Source organism: Saccostrea cucullata, unplaced genomic scaffold, assembly GCF_032062105.1.
Source record: "Saccostrea cucullata isolate Sc308-1 unplaced genomic scaffold, CSIRO_AGI_Scuc_v1 ctg145, whole genome shotgun sequence".
In the NCBI taxonomy this organism is placed as follows: Eukaryota; Metazoa; Mollusca; class Bivalvia; order Ostreida; family Ostreidae; genus Saccostrea; species Saccostrea cuccullata.
This window is the reverse complement of record NW_026931856.1, coordinates 194,106-211,574: the sequence shown is the minus strand read 5'-3', so window position 1 is coordinate 211,574 and position 17,469 is coordinate 194,106. Positions and strand designations below refer to the sequence as shown.

Genomic DNA, 17,469 nt, shown 5'->3' with positions numbered 1-17,469 from the left:
CCAACTGTTTCCTTTAAGCTATTGATTCTTTACAACTGACTTAATACTGACCTGACACATTATAGGCTAAATGTTCACATCAAAGTGACATGACACAACTTATTCCCATAATTAAGCACTAGCCTAGTGCGATACAAGTAACTTTGAAGCTAAAATAACTTCTTCAGTAGAATTGACCAAGTGGTGCAAAATGTCAAAAATCTTATAAAATACCCTTGCTTTATAACAATTTTATATACCCAGGGACAAAGATTTTAAAGAAATGATGCATTTTCACTATACATTCACCAGAGCCCACTCCCAGAACCCCTGCTTAATACCCTGAAGCAGTGAAGAGGATTTTCAAAGAATAAATGCATTATTACTTTATAATCAAGAGCCCACTCTACAAGTGCCCGTCCAAAGATCAACAAATAAGACAGCTATGGAGAAAGATCTGCAGATTAGCATCACTTTAAAAAATCAACATTCATTAATATCAAATGTTACATCTACATGTATATTTAGAATTTTGAAATTCAAAACAACTGAAAATAAAATAAATACATGTTTATATATCATAGCAAACTTTATATAATATTATGGAGGTTCCCTTGTGTTATTATGTTACAATAAACTTCATGTACAGTATCATATTACTGGCACTCCAAAAAAAAAAAATTAAAATATTGATAAAGTAATGAGAAAATGATATTCATAACAAGTATTGATTAATTTTTAACAAAACACTAACAGACCTAGGACATATAATAAAGACGTACATGTATACATGTATAAACATCAAATGTTCTTTTTGAACATGCTAATGAGAGAAACAAAAAACATGTAGTTTAATTCTGTGATTGTCAAAATGGAATTTGATAAATTGTACACGAGTAAGACTTCACTAAACTTGTAACTCCTGATAAATGACACTAACAACAATGCATCAAATATAACATTCTGGGATTAATTGTATGATATATAAAATTTATAAAGAATGACCAGCTCTTTCATTTCTGCTTGTCCCTTCTTCATAATAAGCACTGGAATTTTGTAAGTTTTTAATCAGGTATGTATGTCTGCAGATGATATACAGATGTCAAAGGAAATAAAGACCTCTCTTACTATAGAAAGGAGTAAATTTTTCAGTTTTTGGTTAGTTAGTTATTTTTTGGCTTGTCAAAAATATTCCCAATTCCAAATTTTGTTAGAATTGATGCACCCCCACCCCCATTTGTATTGCACAAGGACCTTTTTCACTGGATAGTAAATTACAAATGATGTTTGATTATTCTAGATAGTGTGAATACCAAGATTCACACTATTTTACCATGTTTACTACATATTTATATTTCTACCTTTTCTTAATAATTAAACCAGACAGTTCATTTTTCTGTTCTTACAAACAATTGATTTAAAAAATAATTTAATTTACTTAACAAATTATTTCTTATTCAAACTTTTAAACTCCTTAACATCAAATTACAATCATAAATATGAATTTATTGCACACATATCTGTTGTGCAAATAAAACAAGAAATTTCTGATTTTTCCTAAAAATACATGATAAATATACTAATCTTGTAGAGAAATATGTGTAGTAATAAATAAAATCAAAACTTATGGAAAAAAATCTACACATGATATTGGATTTTTAAAGGCATAAATACATATATGTACAAAAAGAAAACGTTAAGAAAAAATTGAAATGATTTTGTGAAATTTAGCACCACAAATTTGTTTTTACCTGTAGAAAAATAAAATATAACAAATATCATTGACTGTTACCACAGACTTAAAGTGTATCACAGAAGAAATAAGGTTGTGTCAGTAAATCTGCTGATGTCTTCACATTCTGTATTCAAATGAATATAATCTCACATTCTGAAAGACCTATATATGACAACTATAGATGCTCTGAACATTTTGTGTAGTTATAATTGCTGTGAGTAGCTTGAACGGTGATTTTATCCCACAACTAACTACTTCCTTGTGGCAAGAGGAATTCTCAGTCATACACACTAATTCCTGAACTATTTTCACTGGGTCATCAGTAAAAAGACTATATGGCACACATGGAAATTCAAGTCAGTCTGTCAGGTACCCAAGCCCAGTCTGAAGGCCAGCTCAACAGCCGACTGAGGAACAGACTCGTGGAAACACACATACAACTCCTTATTCTGTTTTACCAGTCGTCTGAAAAAAATCTTATTGCTTTATTTCATCCTATTTTGAAGATAAAGCTTGCACAATATACAAGCATTTTTTTTCAAATTAAAGTCAACAGTTGTGTATGATATTTACTACAGAATGAGAATTTGTCTTCTACAGAGTGTATAAAACTCTTTTCATAAAGACCTACTTCATAGTACATTTAAATACTTTTCACCACTTAGTACAATAAGAACATTTTTGGAGGAGTTGGTTCATATTCAATGTACTTTAATAAAAATTGAGAAAAACAAAAACAAAGTTAAAGCATACATATGATGAATGAGAGCATTTTAAACACTGAAACCTGTATATATAAAGTCTAGCTTACCCCACTACCCAGTATGTAAGAGTTATTGGTGGTTTCTTGTTTTCCTGAGGCTGCATATAACTAAACAGCAGTCCCTGCTCCTGGGGACATGCTGTGTTCACTCCACCATTTTGTTGATTCAGTTTGACCTAAAGCAAAAGTTTATGTACACATTTATGTATATGATGAGAAAACTATTGATTGTTAGCAAATGATTCAAAAAATAATCTATGAATGTTGATAAAATTTGTTGTACAGTCCAGAAAAAATACCCCAGGATTAAGAATCCATATTTTGTCAAATAGATCTTGGATAATTCTAATCAAAACAGTGAAACCTGAGATAGTTAAGTGACCAAATTTAATACTGTATACAGGGTTATTTTTGCCCCATATTATTTTCGCTCTTTCACACTTGCAGACATTGTTGCAAACCATGGTCAAAATGTACAATCCTCTCCCATTCTGGCCGTGGTTAAATGGGAAGAGAATATTTAGTAGCTCATTAAAATATTGACTAATGTGAGTAAAGCATAGTCAGAAAATGAACTTTGACATTTCAATACCAATCGCAGTTTACAAAATATTTATCTATCCATGGAGCTCACTGCGGAGGCAGTGCTTTTATCACTTGCTGCTACACATTTCGACTTACCTGTTGAGGAAGGCTGCTGTGAAATGAATTGCGTATTTGCAGACAACTCTTGTAGAAGTTGTAGAGAACCTGACCCTGAAGATGCCCCTGGGAGACGGCCATGGCCTGAGGGGTAGGGGAGATAAACACACCCTCCATCCCATCAAACTGAACAGCATGAAATAATGAGTTCTGACAACCTCGGGTTACTCTGTAAGATAATACACATTGTCTGTTTAAAGAAAAGGTCGCTTTATAAGCGCGTTATAGCTGAATTCTGTTTAAAACTTGCCGAGCTGAAAAGTCACTTCTATTATCTCACCTGATGACTTTGTACGGTTCTGGATGGATTGCACTGTTAATACTATTGACATCAAAAACGGAACCAGATTTGCTGCCCAATTTTCCCTGTATTGAAAAATTATAAGAATTTTTAAAAAAAACATGTAAGTTTTGCTACTAAATGTTTAGGTTCTTTTAAAATTATTTAATAGAACAATGTTTCCAAGTCTGGGAAAACAAATCAACAATTCAGGAAATCAATGAAAAGCATTTCATCATATATGAACTTAAACTGGAGTATCAGATATTAAGTCTCTAAGGATACCTTGTTGTGTGGCCCTGAACTACTTCCACTTCCCCCCGAGTCATTAGAACCATACGACAAACGACTCCCATGGCGCTTCATCACAGGAGTGGATACGTCACTATTGGATCCTCCCCTGTATTGATCTGAGGATTCCTCTGTCAAGCCTAGGAATTCAAATGTAGAGTTTTAAAAGAATAAAGAAAAAGGTGCACGATTTTTAGCTGATATACTTGCAAACATGATTTCCATTTAATGATTTTCTTTTTATATTAATATTTTAAATAATTGTTTTGTCTCTGTTATCTTTTCTGGAAACAAGAAAACCGGGTATTGCTACATATTTTACAAAAAATCATCATTTAAATATTTCAGAACGCATGTTTAAAGATAAAAACCTTTGGAGACTCACCATTGTTGGTGCTGTTAGGTGGAGAAAGAGGCCACTTAAAGAGGATTGTGTATGTGGGGGACAGAATAGGGGTGGTAGCTGTCAAAGCAAGATACATTTGCAGACACACAGTTAAAATGACAAATGGTGCAAGGTAGGCTACTTCGACTAGCAAAAGAAAACAGTGATTGAATATAATTTTTAACAGCAATGCTGTATTGATCCAGTTTTTAGTTTGAAAAGTTACAAAATTTTTATTTACATGAATTTCACAAGAAATCATAACCAAATGCAAAGTTTTTATTTAGTTTCAGATTTTTTTTTTATCCGTGAAAAATCTTTCTTTTTTTTTTTTTTTCAAAAAGTGGATCAACAGTTAAATCAAGAGAAGATAGAGAAGCAAACTGGCAGTAAGTTATTAAATAATTTAATAATAAGGAGCCATTTAAATGTACATTTGTAGTATACTGGTATGTATTGTAAGCAATAAACCACTTTTATGTGCAAAGTTTGCTCTATGTTTTGTGTGTACAAGCACTCAGAAAATTAATTAGTTACTTACGACTCTTGGGAGATTCCTGTACTTTAGCAGGACTGATAAATGAACCATCTTCCTTCTTTGATTTGATACCAAGTAACATAGAATCGGCACTGACCAAAGTAGGGCCAGTGGATTCTGCGGTCAATCTAAATAAAATATACCAAGAATTTGTTTACTTTATAACTGACAAAGTCATCAGGTATAATTGAGGAAATATTGACCTGAGTCAGGTAAAAAAATTACCTTTTCTCACAGCACTGTGCCATGGCAACATCATCAGTCTCAAACTGCAGAAGAGTGGCCTTAGCTTGACTCACATAGAATGGATCGGGAGACAGAGGGATATTCCGTGTCTTTGTGCAACCGCCCATCTCAAGCAAGGTACCCAGTAAAAAATGTTTCTGAAAATAGCAAAATTATTTCCTTTCTGTACACAACCATATTATAATAGCTACACAACAAAGTCAATATCTTGTTGGTCTTACCATTCCCACCAGTAGCAGAAACCAATGCCCTCTGGGCTCAGTATACCCTGGGGGTGGGGCCTCCCTACAATGGCATCGACGAGTGGGAAACATTTCCCTCCAGATTACCAGATCTTCTACACTCTTCCTGCCCATTAGCTGAAGCAGGCTGTGATATTTAACAAAGAGGTGGATATCTTGGAAATCAGAGACAGGTAGGTGGTTACACAAGAGATATTCCTGTAAAAATAAACAGAAAATGCACCACTTTAAATGTACATAAAACTGCAGCAGCTTGGGCTACAGATATCAAGAAATTGAGCACGACAGTGGATATTGCTATACCTTCTATCCTTTATACAGATTCCTAACATTACTATAACACAATACAATAACACCCGAGAAGGATTATTCTGCTAGGTCAAACAGACGATTTCCTAGCATTGTGAATGCTCTCCTTTCATACCTTATAGTACAGCAAGCTCCTTACACAGAAAACGCTCTCTTTTCATACCTTATAGTATAGACAGGTTCCTAACACAGTAAATGCTCTCCTTTCAAACAGATCCTCTTCTTCCTGTGAATGAATAATTTTTTTGGAATTGGAATTTGAATGGGACATAATGAAAATATAAATTTATAAGGAACACAACTCTTATAAATCAAGTTCAGGCAATGATAAGAAAACTGCTTACCATAAATTCATCAAAGTCAGCAGCCTCAAATTCACTCAATATTTCATCACAGAGTAACTGGAAAACAGAAAGAACAGCAGCACATTTTTATTGTCTATAATAAAATGGCAAATGTGTTCAACAAGTTGTATTTTTCTGCATTGAAAAATCAAATAATGAAATCTTTTTAATTTACAAGTTCAAGTGATTTTTTGCGGGAAAGTGATCTATATTTGTGGGAAATTGCCTTGAGGATTCAAATAAAGATCAATTTACAGTGTCAGATTACATAGCATGGAAGAATTCACAGTAAAATGGATTGCACAGGTGTCAGTTTAGACTCTGTTTGCTGAGCATCTAATAATTCAATGAATTTTTTTTCACAGAGATGTCACAGATAAGTACCTACCATATTTTCCTGAGTTAGGATGAGCCTCTGAGCTCCTGTTATTGATTCAAAGAAAACTTGGGCTGGAATACTGGAGTTAGTTCCATGTTGGATTATGTCTGGATTCTGAAGTACGGTGTGGAGAGTTAGGGAAAACAACTGATCCAGCTGGATGCGGAACTTTGGAGATCGAAAAGCGCTACAAGTATAAAAATACAAAAAAATTAAGTGTCCATGTAAACAAACACAACTTGCAACCATGTAAAGAAATGTCATATATATTATAATAGAAGATTGTTTACCTGACTACTGAACCAAACAGCACCTTAAGGAGTCTATGCATTTCCTTCATAACGACCTCACAGAATGCCAAGGGAACTCTGAAACACACACTTGCATTTAGAAATAATATATAAATGGGCATTAAGTTCTCTTAAAATAAGTTGTTTTTTCAATAGTTTTTTAAAAAATCTGTATTTTTATGTAACCTGGATTGGGGAAAGCCCATCAAGAACAAATCCTGGCCTTCTCGTATGAACACTACATGGATTGTTTGCCCTTTGTGACTAATGGTACAGCTAATAAAATTTATAAGAAAACTGAATTAGAAAATAGTCAAAATGAAAAAAAAATGTGCATGTTAATTTAAAAAAAAAAAAATTTTCAAATTAATTTTCAAAATATGAAAATATTGCAGTTCTTTATTAATCTAGTGCCTACCATTTAACATTATTGCCAGTGATGTCTGGCACTGCTCCACACAATGTCAGAAATAACCCTCTGACATCAACAAGTTTGTTCTCAAGGTCACAAGGAAACTGATATACAATGTCTTCTTTTGTGTTTTCTGACGACTCCTCTGGTTCAGGAGAATCTAAAGTCAAGTACATCACAGCACACATAACGTTCTTCAGGAACAAGACGAGTCTGGACTTATCCTCACCGGACACTAGTTGGAGGATATTATCCCCCAGCTGGGGGCGCCGCTTCTTGGGAGGTTGGTGTGGGGACGTGGGGACCACCGTACAGGTGCTGACTTTGTGTGGGTATGTTTTGGGAGGTAGAGGGGGAGGGACTCGCGAGGGGGGAGGGTTTTTATCTGGCCCAATAACCACAGGAAGTTGGAAAGTTAGCTTTACCTGTAATAACACCAAGAAAAACATATGATTTGTGTTATAATTATGAATTTATCTCTTAAATAAGCTTATTTACAATTGAAAGACTATATAGAAACATTAGAAGCAACAACATAAATATTTTTTTTAGAAGAAAAGTTTAAATTTTGTATTAAATCTTACCGGTCTATTTGTGATCGATCTGAAAATTTCATCCAAGTTAACCCATGTTAATTCAATGTCATTTAAGCACACCAACATATCTCCTACAATCAGAAAGAATGTACATCATAAACCAATATGCCTGGGAATCATTCCTCTTTTGTAAAATTCATTCTCTTTCTTTTCAAATATTATAAGTGAGTTAAGGTTAATAAAAACAGGACAATTAAACTGCAAACAAAAGGAAAAAAATTAGAAATTTACCTCTAAAAATCTGAGCCGACTGTTTGGCAGGACTGGCCTGTAACACATCTTGTACAATAATTTTCCTCTCCCTTGCCAGTTTTTCCAATGTGCTACCATTTAGCATAAGCTGAGGAGTCCTTTGGTTATACTGACATAACACAATCCCAAAAAGCTTCTCACATAGAATAATTCCAGATTTATCACTTGAACAACAGTTTCTTAAGTTTGGCACCAAATAAACATATTTGATTTTATCCTCACTTTGAGGGCAGGAAGAACTAAGAATTTGACCATTACTAATCTTTTTATGAGTATCAATTTCAACACAATTTTCAGAATTTAAATCATTTTCCTTTAACAAGTTCTGATCGCTAAACAAAATTTTAGGTTTAAAATGTTTGTAACCACTTCCCGACACTTGTACCTCATTTTTATTATACTTTGTCTCTACAGCAGAATTCTTGGTAAATAAAGGCTGGTTGTTATTTTCCAGATGACTAGTATCCCCATTGTATGTATACGAGTTCCCAGAATTCAGAGACTGTGACTGGTCCCCGTGATGGTTTGAGGACCAGTCTGATACATGGCCTCTTTGCTGATGCTTGTTTCTGTTTCTGCCATCCTGTTTCACATCCAGATAAAAAAGATCACCCTGTTTATGCACATATGGCCCCCAATTTTCCTGGCATTTGCTGAAATTAATGATCAGATTATAATTTGATTTAAATATTAAATGAAAAATTAAACAGCATTATTAAGACAAAAGATATGAATTCTTTTTAATTTGTATACAACTTACTCTCTTTTTATAAAATATACTCAAAATTTATGGTTATTCAAACATAAACAAATAAGAGCAGATGTATGATATTTCATCAAACAAAATCAACATCCCAAAGTAAAATGTCCAACATGCACCAGTACAAGTCCCTTTACCACAATCTGATACAAGATTCACGAGTCTTATCCTCAGCATGCAGTGTTTTGATTCTCTTTACACCATGAATCAGATATCTTTTTAAGAACTTGTTCAACCCAATTCATGCAGAAAATTCTGAACATGTAAAAATTCTCCCTCTGCCAAAAGTATAAATGTAAATCTAACATAGCTCTTGTTTACATCAATAAAAGTACAATTGATTCATCATCTTTGAAATGAGCCATCTTACATTGTTACATCATAACTATATCTTTTGGTAAAGGAAGTGAAAATTTATTTTTAAAACTTTCAAAGAATGTTCAACCACAAATCTTAATTAGCCAAAATTGAACGTCAAACACAGTTCCTACCAAGCAGCTACACTGCTTCATTAAATTATAAAGATATGGAAGGCTCTTTATAAACCCCTCATCAGCTTCTCATTGTCAGAGTATTTATTTTTTAAAAGTCTTCTCCTTAATTGATGTAAACAATGAACAACCCATAATACATGTGTTCTGATTGGTCCGTGCATAAATATCCCCTGTGCACATTTAAAAAAAAAAAATACTTGTCTCTTAGAGCACTGATGGCAAAAATTCGTCCTGGGCAGAGCTGTGGGTTCTCCTCAGAGTATTGAGAACTGTACAATCCATCTGAAGGATGTATATAAGTACTGTAAATCACTTTTTATTCGCGAGAACTTTATTTTCACGTAATTACGCGAGACAATGTGCTCGCGAAAATTTAATTCTCGCGTAAAATAATGTTCCTTATTAAGGTTATACAGAAAAATAACCACAATTCGTGAAAATTTTGTCTCGCTAATCAAGAGTCAATGACTATCTCGCGAAAATAAGGTGTCGCGAAAATTTAGTGATCTACAGTATCAGGTACATTTTCAATTTGAATGTAGTTATCCTTTTGTTGCAAATAGTTTTACATCACCTTTCCTCTTAAAAAATTACATCACCTTTCTTCTTTAAAAATTATATAAATGTATAATAGTGAATAATATGCATTTTTATAGCGAGTGCAGCGAGCTCTATAGACAAATCTGTACGAGCAAAGGAAATTCGGAATGAAATCTGTACATACATCAGCCAAATTTGCGTGTGAAACCTTCCCAGAATTCCTTTGCTACCCAATACTCTCTGCGCAAATAAATAAATAAATAATAACATAAAGCATAAAAGGCTATAAGTTTATAGAAATCTTTAAAAGAAACAAAAAATATAACTCTGCAATGTCTTTCAACAAAAATTGCACTAGGTCTATAGTTTCAACTAGACGCCCGGCTGTTTCTGTAAACCCTGACGAGCTTTAGTGTGACGTCACAGTCTAGATGTCTCGTGCGACTTGAAGTGGCGGATCAACGTTTCAGGTGTATTTTTGAAGGTACAACTGCGCTAGCCCCAACAGTCACACCGTAAAACATATTAATCTTAAGCTCTTAAAACAATGCCCAGGCAAAGAGAAAATTTAGACCTTGCATTTTGATTCAAATGATTTTTCCCAAAGTTACCCCTGTGGTCCCATAATCCTTAGTGAAATGCATCTTGCTGCAAGCTATGTTCTCTCCGTAACAAGACATTCCAAGAAAAAATAAACTTGTCTTGAAATTGATTGTAAATTTGTAATGGATGTATAGCTGATGAATAGAAGATTGGATGTTTTTTTAATTAAAATTTGCACTGTTCAGACTTTGATTTGGTAATGCAATTCAACATACATAGGATGCCAGGCGCGGATCCAGGATTTGGAGTTAGGGGGGGGCGCCAAAATTAGGCAAGGGGTCTGGGGGCCGCCTTAAGGCCCCCATTGGGTCCAGGGCAAAGCCATGGTGGGGGCCCAGGGGGCGAAGCCCCCGGAAGCTCCTGGATTCTAGAGATTTTGAAGGGTTAAAATGAGGTCTACCAAAGCCCTGGTGGGGGTCCAGGGGGCGAAGCCCCCGGAAGCTCCTGGATTCTAGAGATTTTGAAGGGTGAAAATGAGGTCTACCAAGTAGACATATTTGATTTACGCTAACTTTGACAATTTTAGGGGGGGCGCGCGCCGGGTGCGCCCCCCCTTAAATCCGCCACTGGATGCCATGTGACATCAGAGTCTATACATAGCAAAGGGCTATGCGGTTTGATGAGTCCTAATAGTAGCACTGTCAACACATTAAAAATCAATTATTTTTTTTACTGACAGAAGTAAGGACTGAAATTGTTTGACATATTTTGTTGTTAGACAGGAGGGGGGGGGGGGTTGTTACAATAACCATTCACAGCATCTTCACTAGCCAAAGCTTTCTGAAAATGCGTTGGTACAACAAGAATACTGATTAAAAAAATCTTTTTTCCAAGATAAAAATTATTCTATCTCTTTTTAATGAATTTTCTTTGTTTATCAAACCCTATTTTAAAATGCCAAAGTTTTATGATAAATTCAATATCAAATGAACAACAAAAGTCAACAATATTAAAAAACAGCAAGATAACTAAATTTTGTAATGGATTATATATTGCAAAATCAAATTATTTTTATCAAAGAAAATATGTACTTTGATACTGTAACAGGTGCCCTTTGCTGTTGAATCGCACTCTTCTCTTCATTCGACTTCGTGGAGTTGATAGTTCCAACGTTGTTTCGCGGTGTTTTTTCATTTTTAGGATCAAAAAATTGTTGGAAATGAGAGTTAAATGCCATAATATTGCAACGATTCCTTCAAAATTACATGTTTTTAAGTCCAGTTAATGTTATTGTCCCCCAAAGTCCTCCATTTTGTTTACATCCGGGTATCTCTTAAAGTATGTGGGTTACGTGACTCCAAAAACAGAAGAGGTTATAGAAAGGAATGTAACTCTAGCACATATTGAATTATCTTTCGTTGGCCCTCCCAAATATTGAATTTCGTAAGTACTTATTTTTAAAATTACATAATAAAATCATAATAATTAAATAAAACGATTTTATTAAATTTATATAAATGATTCTTATCATGTAGAATTTGATTTTTTTTTCATAACCGATTCAAATCTATAAAATGACAACCTTTTTTCCCAAGGGTAACCCCCCTCCACATTTTCCTTAGTTCCCTAATTACTTTATTGATATACTTATATATATATATATATATATATATATATATATATATATATATATATATATATATATATATATATATATATATATATATATATATATATATATATATATATATATATATATATATGTTCTTTATTCTTAACTCCCTCGAAATCGAATGTAATGTCTGAAGACAATTCCTGCTTGTCAAAGAATTTTTGCATGATCCCATCCCCATCTAGTTAGAATAATCTAACTGTGTCTCGGTACAGGCCTTAAACCGGGTCCGTAGGACAATATCATTTTAACGATAGAACATTCTATCTAATCCCCATCCCCCATTGGCGTCGGAAGCAAATTGAAAGTGGGGGGGGATAAGTGTAAAAAAATTGTTATACCCTCAAAAAAACCTGACAAACAAAAAAAAAAGGAAAATGTCCATTTCCCAAACACGAAAATCCTATTCCGTAGGGGGGAGGGGGGGTTGGGGGGTTGGGTTCGAACTTCAATACCAAATTTTTTTTTCCAAACACCACCACTTTCCCCATTTCTAACCTATACTGCGACGTGTCTGTGGAAAGTGGGGGGGGGGGCTAAACCTACGAAGCAATGTTCAATGTCTATATACTAAGTATATATTTTCGAAAAAAAAAAAGTGGAGGGGGGGCTAAGCCCCCCTAACCCCCCGGTTCCGACGCCTATGCCCCCTACGCAGAATTTTGATGTGCCCCATAAACCTCGATCAATAGCTTCATTTGGGCCTACAATGATTTTTTAACAACATTATTCTGATATGGAGGAGAGCAATACCGGTATTTCAAACTTTTCTCCCCAGAAATACATGTAGGGTTTTTCAAAATAAAAAAAATGGCCCAGGAGCCACAATGCTCACCTAAGTTGTCTTTTTCCCGCTTGAGAATTTATTAAAAAGACTTTTCCTTTTTATTTCCATGCTAAACCTAAAAGCAATCAGATACCTGATCAGTCAGCAAGGGCACAGCAGAGTGATTTCAGCAGCTAAGGACAAGGCTAAAGGGATGAAAATGTTACAACTTGACAATGACAGGAGCTGCTAGGAGGCTAAAAGTGGGGTTTTTTTTGTATATTTCAGCTCAGATCATGAAGATACAATTATTATAGTTCATATTCAGGATTTCAGGTATCAATCGCACAGTCTTTCCTTTTCTCTGTGATATGAGAAAAGCTTGAAGAGTATACATGTAGATATTTCTTCAAATTGTTGAAATATCAATTAACTAGAGCAAAATTTTGTCTTTTAGTTTGATTACGATTCAGTAAGCACCGGAACAGAGTCAAACAGACAGACTAAGATACCGGGTAAGTAAATGAACCTTCTCAAAAATTTTGAGGAGCCTATTTTGAAAGAGTAGGCAGTTCAAGTCAAATCGGGTCCACAACACCGTAACGGGCACAATATAATACAGTTTCTTTGGTTTTTTGTTGCAGGCTGCACAATGCTTTTCTTTCTTGTACAATACCATCTGGTCGAGATTTTTTTCTGTATTTTTTTTAATGTGTTTTTTGAGAGATGTAAGTAGTTATGATTGTCATGCATGTGAATAACGTTGTTCAACACTGAAATTGATAATAGATTTTAATAAACCATGCACCTTTCTTTGTGACATTAATCAATTTATTTATAGAGTATTAGTATGATCCGTGCGTTTGTGTCATTTCTATATATCCCGACATGATTAAAGAATTTTGACAAGTCTTATAGTGTTTAACAGACTAAAGAGTACAGTACAGAAGCACGAGTCTTAAACTCCTTTGATCCACTAAGCGGAATTCCATATAAATGTTTACAAATCCAAGGGGGTATCAGCTCTTGGGGCGAAAATCTACTCAGCGCATCCAGCATGTTCTTGTAGTTAAGAGGGGTCAATGTCAGATCTAGCGTGAACTTTGACCTTTATGTTATCTAATACACATTATTCTATTGATTCTCCGCTTAAGTGTACACATAACCCGTCAACGACATTATCTATCATTATTTATCTACTCCTAGACACACACGGAGGGAAAAAAGGAACACACTATACAAAAAGGAGGAGAGAGTAGAGCAAATAGACATACCTGCGTGATAAGATACTTCTTATTCCATCAAAGTCATCTAGTGTGTTTCTTTTTCTGCTTCGATAGATCGGTAATGAAAGTCCAAACATACTTTTTCTTGAACACTTGTCAGTTCCATGTGGAAACTTTCGGAAACGTCCGGGAATGTTGTATTTACTAGTATGGACCTTTCTTTCATTTCTTTTTCTCTCTTTTAAGCCTTGAGTTCTATAAGAAAACAAATTGTTACTTCTGCGAATCAGACTAGAACAAATTGAAAGTTTTTTGTTTGCTTTAAAAGACATGATAAGAAGTCAGGTTCACTATCAATCTGGTTTTGTAACAATCCAACAAAACTTGATAACGTTCTTTTGTGCTTCAACCAATCTATTATTTCAGAAGAATACGGGAACATGTTTTGCAAGAACATTTAGACTCTTTCTCGTAATTAATTCGGGAGCTAATTTTCTCTTCCATTGAAGACTGACAGTCAATCAGTATTGGCATTGAGAAAGAATCTTTATTGCAAAGACTTAATATCGATCGGGTAAATTTAGCAAATTTTTGGTTGAGAGATAATGACGAAAGATTCATCTGAGTCATTGCAGGCCATCCAGCACACAGATAAGGAAAATAGCCTCGAATGCATTAATAGCTGGTGCTTTTTTCTTTCCTCTATCAAAAGAATTTTTTTAAAATGCAATGTAATCATGCAATTGTACCTGGGACATTTTGTAAAAACTACGAATGTAAAACATTTAATATAATATCATGAACATTGAAGAGGCTTACTTATTAAATATAGTGATATTCCCTTTTATCGCCTGGAATATCTTACCGGGTCTAAATAGCCTTGATTGAAAACCGGAAGAGTTTTGAAATTCTGTTTTCTCATTTTTCGACATTAATTTGAAATATGATTGCGAGACCCAGTTTTACTAAGGTCGTCCTAATGATGTTGCCAGCTATGATTAATTGCTGTTAATAAGTGGCTAAAACTAACAAAGAATCCACCATCTAAATTCACATCTCTTGACAAAAGTACCATACCACGTTGATCGCCATATTAATATTTTGTTTATTACTAGTTCTCAAACTATAAGCACACGATGTTGTGCAGTTTTAAAAGAATTGCAAATCACGACAAAAAAGTGCCATAGAGAGACAAGAATTCGACCGATCTGCAAGTGTCGTCTTACCGCAATACGCATTCTTTGTCGGATTAAATACTTAGATTATATAGCGGGTAGGCGATTGTCATATTTAATCTGTATAAGTGATTTCTATTGTACCCTATTGCCGTGTAATTGCCGTAATGATTTTGTACCCAACATAACGGATGTCAGAGGAGACTACTGTCGATCAAAAACTGTAACCGTATTGCTGCAGGGTGTCCGCGACAGAAATTGCACGTGCTGTCACATAAAAGTAGACCTGAAGTGATTATGTCTCGGAATTAGAATGTTTAATAGATTTTAAATCAGTTTAATGGACAGAAGGTTTCCCCTTGTCAAATTAAATCACTGTCACTAGAATGGAAGAAGGAGCGGGGAAACTCCATGACAGGGTAAACCTCGACATCATACGCTTGTCATCCTTATAAATATTGAGAAATGTTTTTCGTAATGTATGAATTCAATCTACAAATCTATCACCGTTACTTAATAATTGTAATATTTTATGGGATAGTTATATGTTGGGGACACAAAAAAAATAACTACAAATATTTTATCACTGCAATACCTCAGATAAGGAAGCTGCAGGTCACTTTCAATTTGTCCGATGAATTTCATTTTTGTCCCTCCTCGTTGTTCGCAACAAGTAAGAAAAAATATGATCTTCATGATTTCAGCTAAATTTAAATTTTGCACTAAGATGTGTTAATTTGTGTTAAAACAATATCTATGAATATTTTGGAGTTCTTCTAACAATTTGTAGGAATTGCTATGGGTACAAATTCTGCAGCTTTATTAGCAGCCCTAGTTTTGTAATTCAAAACTTACACATAAGAAAGAGAGAACACTTGCTAAGTCTTTCAACTCAATTATCGACGTATTATCAATTAACAATAGTTACTTCCATTCATAAATAGACTCAGTATATCCCAGTGAACAGAAATTGGAATAAAAGATTTAATTGAGAGGGCTGGGGGTTGTGGCCATTTTGATCTCCTTTGCAAGAAGAGATATACAAACTGATCAAATTATAAAACTAAAATGTACGAATTTTTTTCTTTGTCAAATGATAGTTGATAGCCTAAGATATAATATCTGAAAATTTAAGTTACTAGTATATCTGATGGTTAATTTGTTGACCTCCAGCCTCCTTAACGATACCACAAAGCCTGAAAAATCTAATTGATATTTGAATGATTTGGTAGAAAGGGACGTTAATGATAGCCTAACAACAAAACATTACTATAAGTTAACTTGATGACTTCAACTTTTCTATCGTCAACTTCTCTTTTTTACAGCAATATACCCTTATTACCTACATATGGAGTGTATGCCTCCAGTTGGTTCCATAATCAATGGCATGCTCTACCTACGAACAGTTTCTAAAACGAGGTAAGCTATTTGCAAACAAGTTTAGGAATCAAAATCCAGTTTAAAGTCAACATTTGTCAATTTCTACGGATTTTTACATTTGTTCGACCATGGCAAGGAATACGCAGCAGGTGCTGGCCGATAGGGGATGTTTAGTTCTCCATTGCGCCTGATCCCAGCCCCGATGTTTTAAGAAATCCGTGTTTGCTCTTCTTATAATGTGTAGTGTTTCAAAGAGCTTTTGAGCTGGATATGGCTGTTTGTTATATCACTTCACTACTGAGGATTCAATTTGAAATGTTTTTTTTAAAAGAATGCATATCACAGCTTCATATTAATTTATCATGCTACATAAGAACAAACAGCACACGAGGGTATGTCAAGAAAGTCATTTTTTTGCCAACAAAGATCGATTCTATGGAATACTTACCTTTTGTTTTATAGATGAAAGGAGAAAGTGTCCTTTATTATGCTTAAAAAGACGCTTTCGGTATCCAAAGCAATTCACGCAATATCAAAAACACATCCCTATATATATTTCGGCAATTATACCACATTGGAGTTCATGTGTCACACGATGTCAAAAACACTCAACTGACTTAGTACTCACCTGTTGTGGTAACAAATACTACATTGAAGTTCACATTGCAAAGATACATTTTCTTCTAACAAATGTTGCCTGATACAGTATCATGATTTTCTTGATAGCTCTCTTTCTCTTTTTCCTGCCTGCGCAGACATCAGCGATCGATTTTTTTAATTGAAGGTTCATATTTTAAGTAAAACAATAGCCTCCGTTGTCTTTAGCCAAGTGTATGTACAACACAGAATGACATTGCTTCATGTATTGAGCAGGACGACGGGAGATTCAGCAGGGGGTCTACAGGCAAAGTGCGAAATAGGGAGGGAAACTTTAAATACAAAGACAATATTGTTCAACAATTAATTGTAATTGTTCTTTAATTTGAAACATAACCCTTAAAATCACAATGAATCTTTTTATTTCTCTCTCAAATATACCGTAAAGAGTACCCTAATGCTTTTTCTTGCGCTACTTGCTATGCCGCATTTAAGTCAATGAAAACGCATTTTTTTTAAAATCTCTTAAAAATAATCATTACTTCTTTCTGATAATGTTTTAACACGATTTTC

General features: G+C 34.3%; 1 protein-coding gene across 4 annotated transcripts; it reads right to left on the bottom strand.

Moving 5' to 3' along the window:
* Nucleotides 1-528: 528 nt before the first annotated feature.
* LOC134233699 (protein inturned-like) lies at nucleotides 529-11,420 on the bottom strand. 4 transcript variants are annotated; one of them, XM_062715687.1, is made up of 19 exons: nucleotides 11,172-11,420; nucleotides 9,195-9,279; nucleotides 7,723-8,396; nucleotides 7,480-7,562; nucleotides 6,902-7,320; nucleotides 6,670-6,759; nucleotides 6,484-6,561; nucleotides 6,203-6,380; nucleotides 5,815-5,871; nucleotides 5,634-5,696; nucleotides 5,141-5,359; nucleotides 4,899-5,056; nucleotides 4,677-4,801; nucleotides 4,136-4,213; nucleotides 3,745-3,890; nucleotides 3,460-3,545; nucleotides 3,159-3,348; nucleotides 2,526-2,653; nucleotides 529-2,179 (listed from the first exon to the last, which is right to left on the bottom strand). In XM_062715687.1, exons 1-19 carry the CDS (start codon nucleotides 11,272-11,274, stop codon nucleotides 2,080-2,082), a joined length of 3,060 nt encoding a protein of 1,019 aa, XP_062571671.1. In that variant the 5' UTR covers nucleotides 11,275-11,420; the 3' UTR covers nucleotides 529-2,079. The 4 variants fall into 4 exon arrangements, with proteins under 4 accessions (XP_062571671.1, XP_062571673.1, XP_062571672.1 ...); XM_062715689.1 differs by lacking the exon at nucleotides 4,136-4,213; XM_062715688.1 differs by lacking the exon at nucleotides 9,195-9,279.
* Between the last annotated feature and the right edge of the window lie 6,049 nt (nucleotides 11,421-17,469).

What these genes read in the sequence shown, in the direction of transcription:
- LOC134233699 (XM_062715687.1), bottom strand. Translation starts at nt 11,274, where the DNA reads ATGAAAAAACACCGCGAAACAACGTTGGAACTATCAACTCCACGAAGT. An exon ending in ACTGGCAATAATGTTAAATG is followed by an intron (nt 6,760 to 6,901) that starts GTAGGCACTAGA and finishes AAATTTTATTAG; the next exon opens with CTGTACCATTAGTCACAAAG. An exon ending in CTTACATACTGGGTAGTGGG is followed by an intron (nt 2,180 to 2,525) that starts GTAAGCTAGACT and finishes GATTTTTTTCAG; the next exon opens with ACGACTGGTAAAACAGAATA.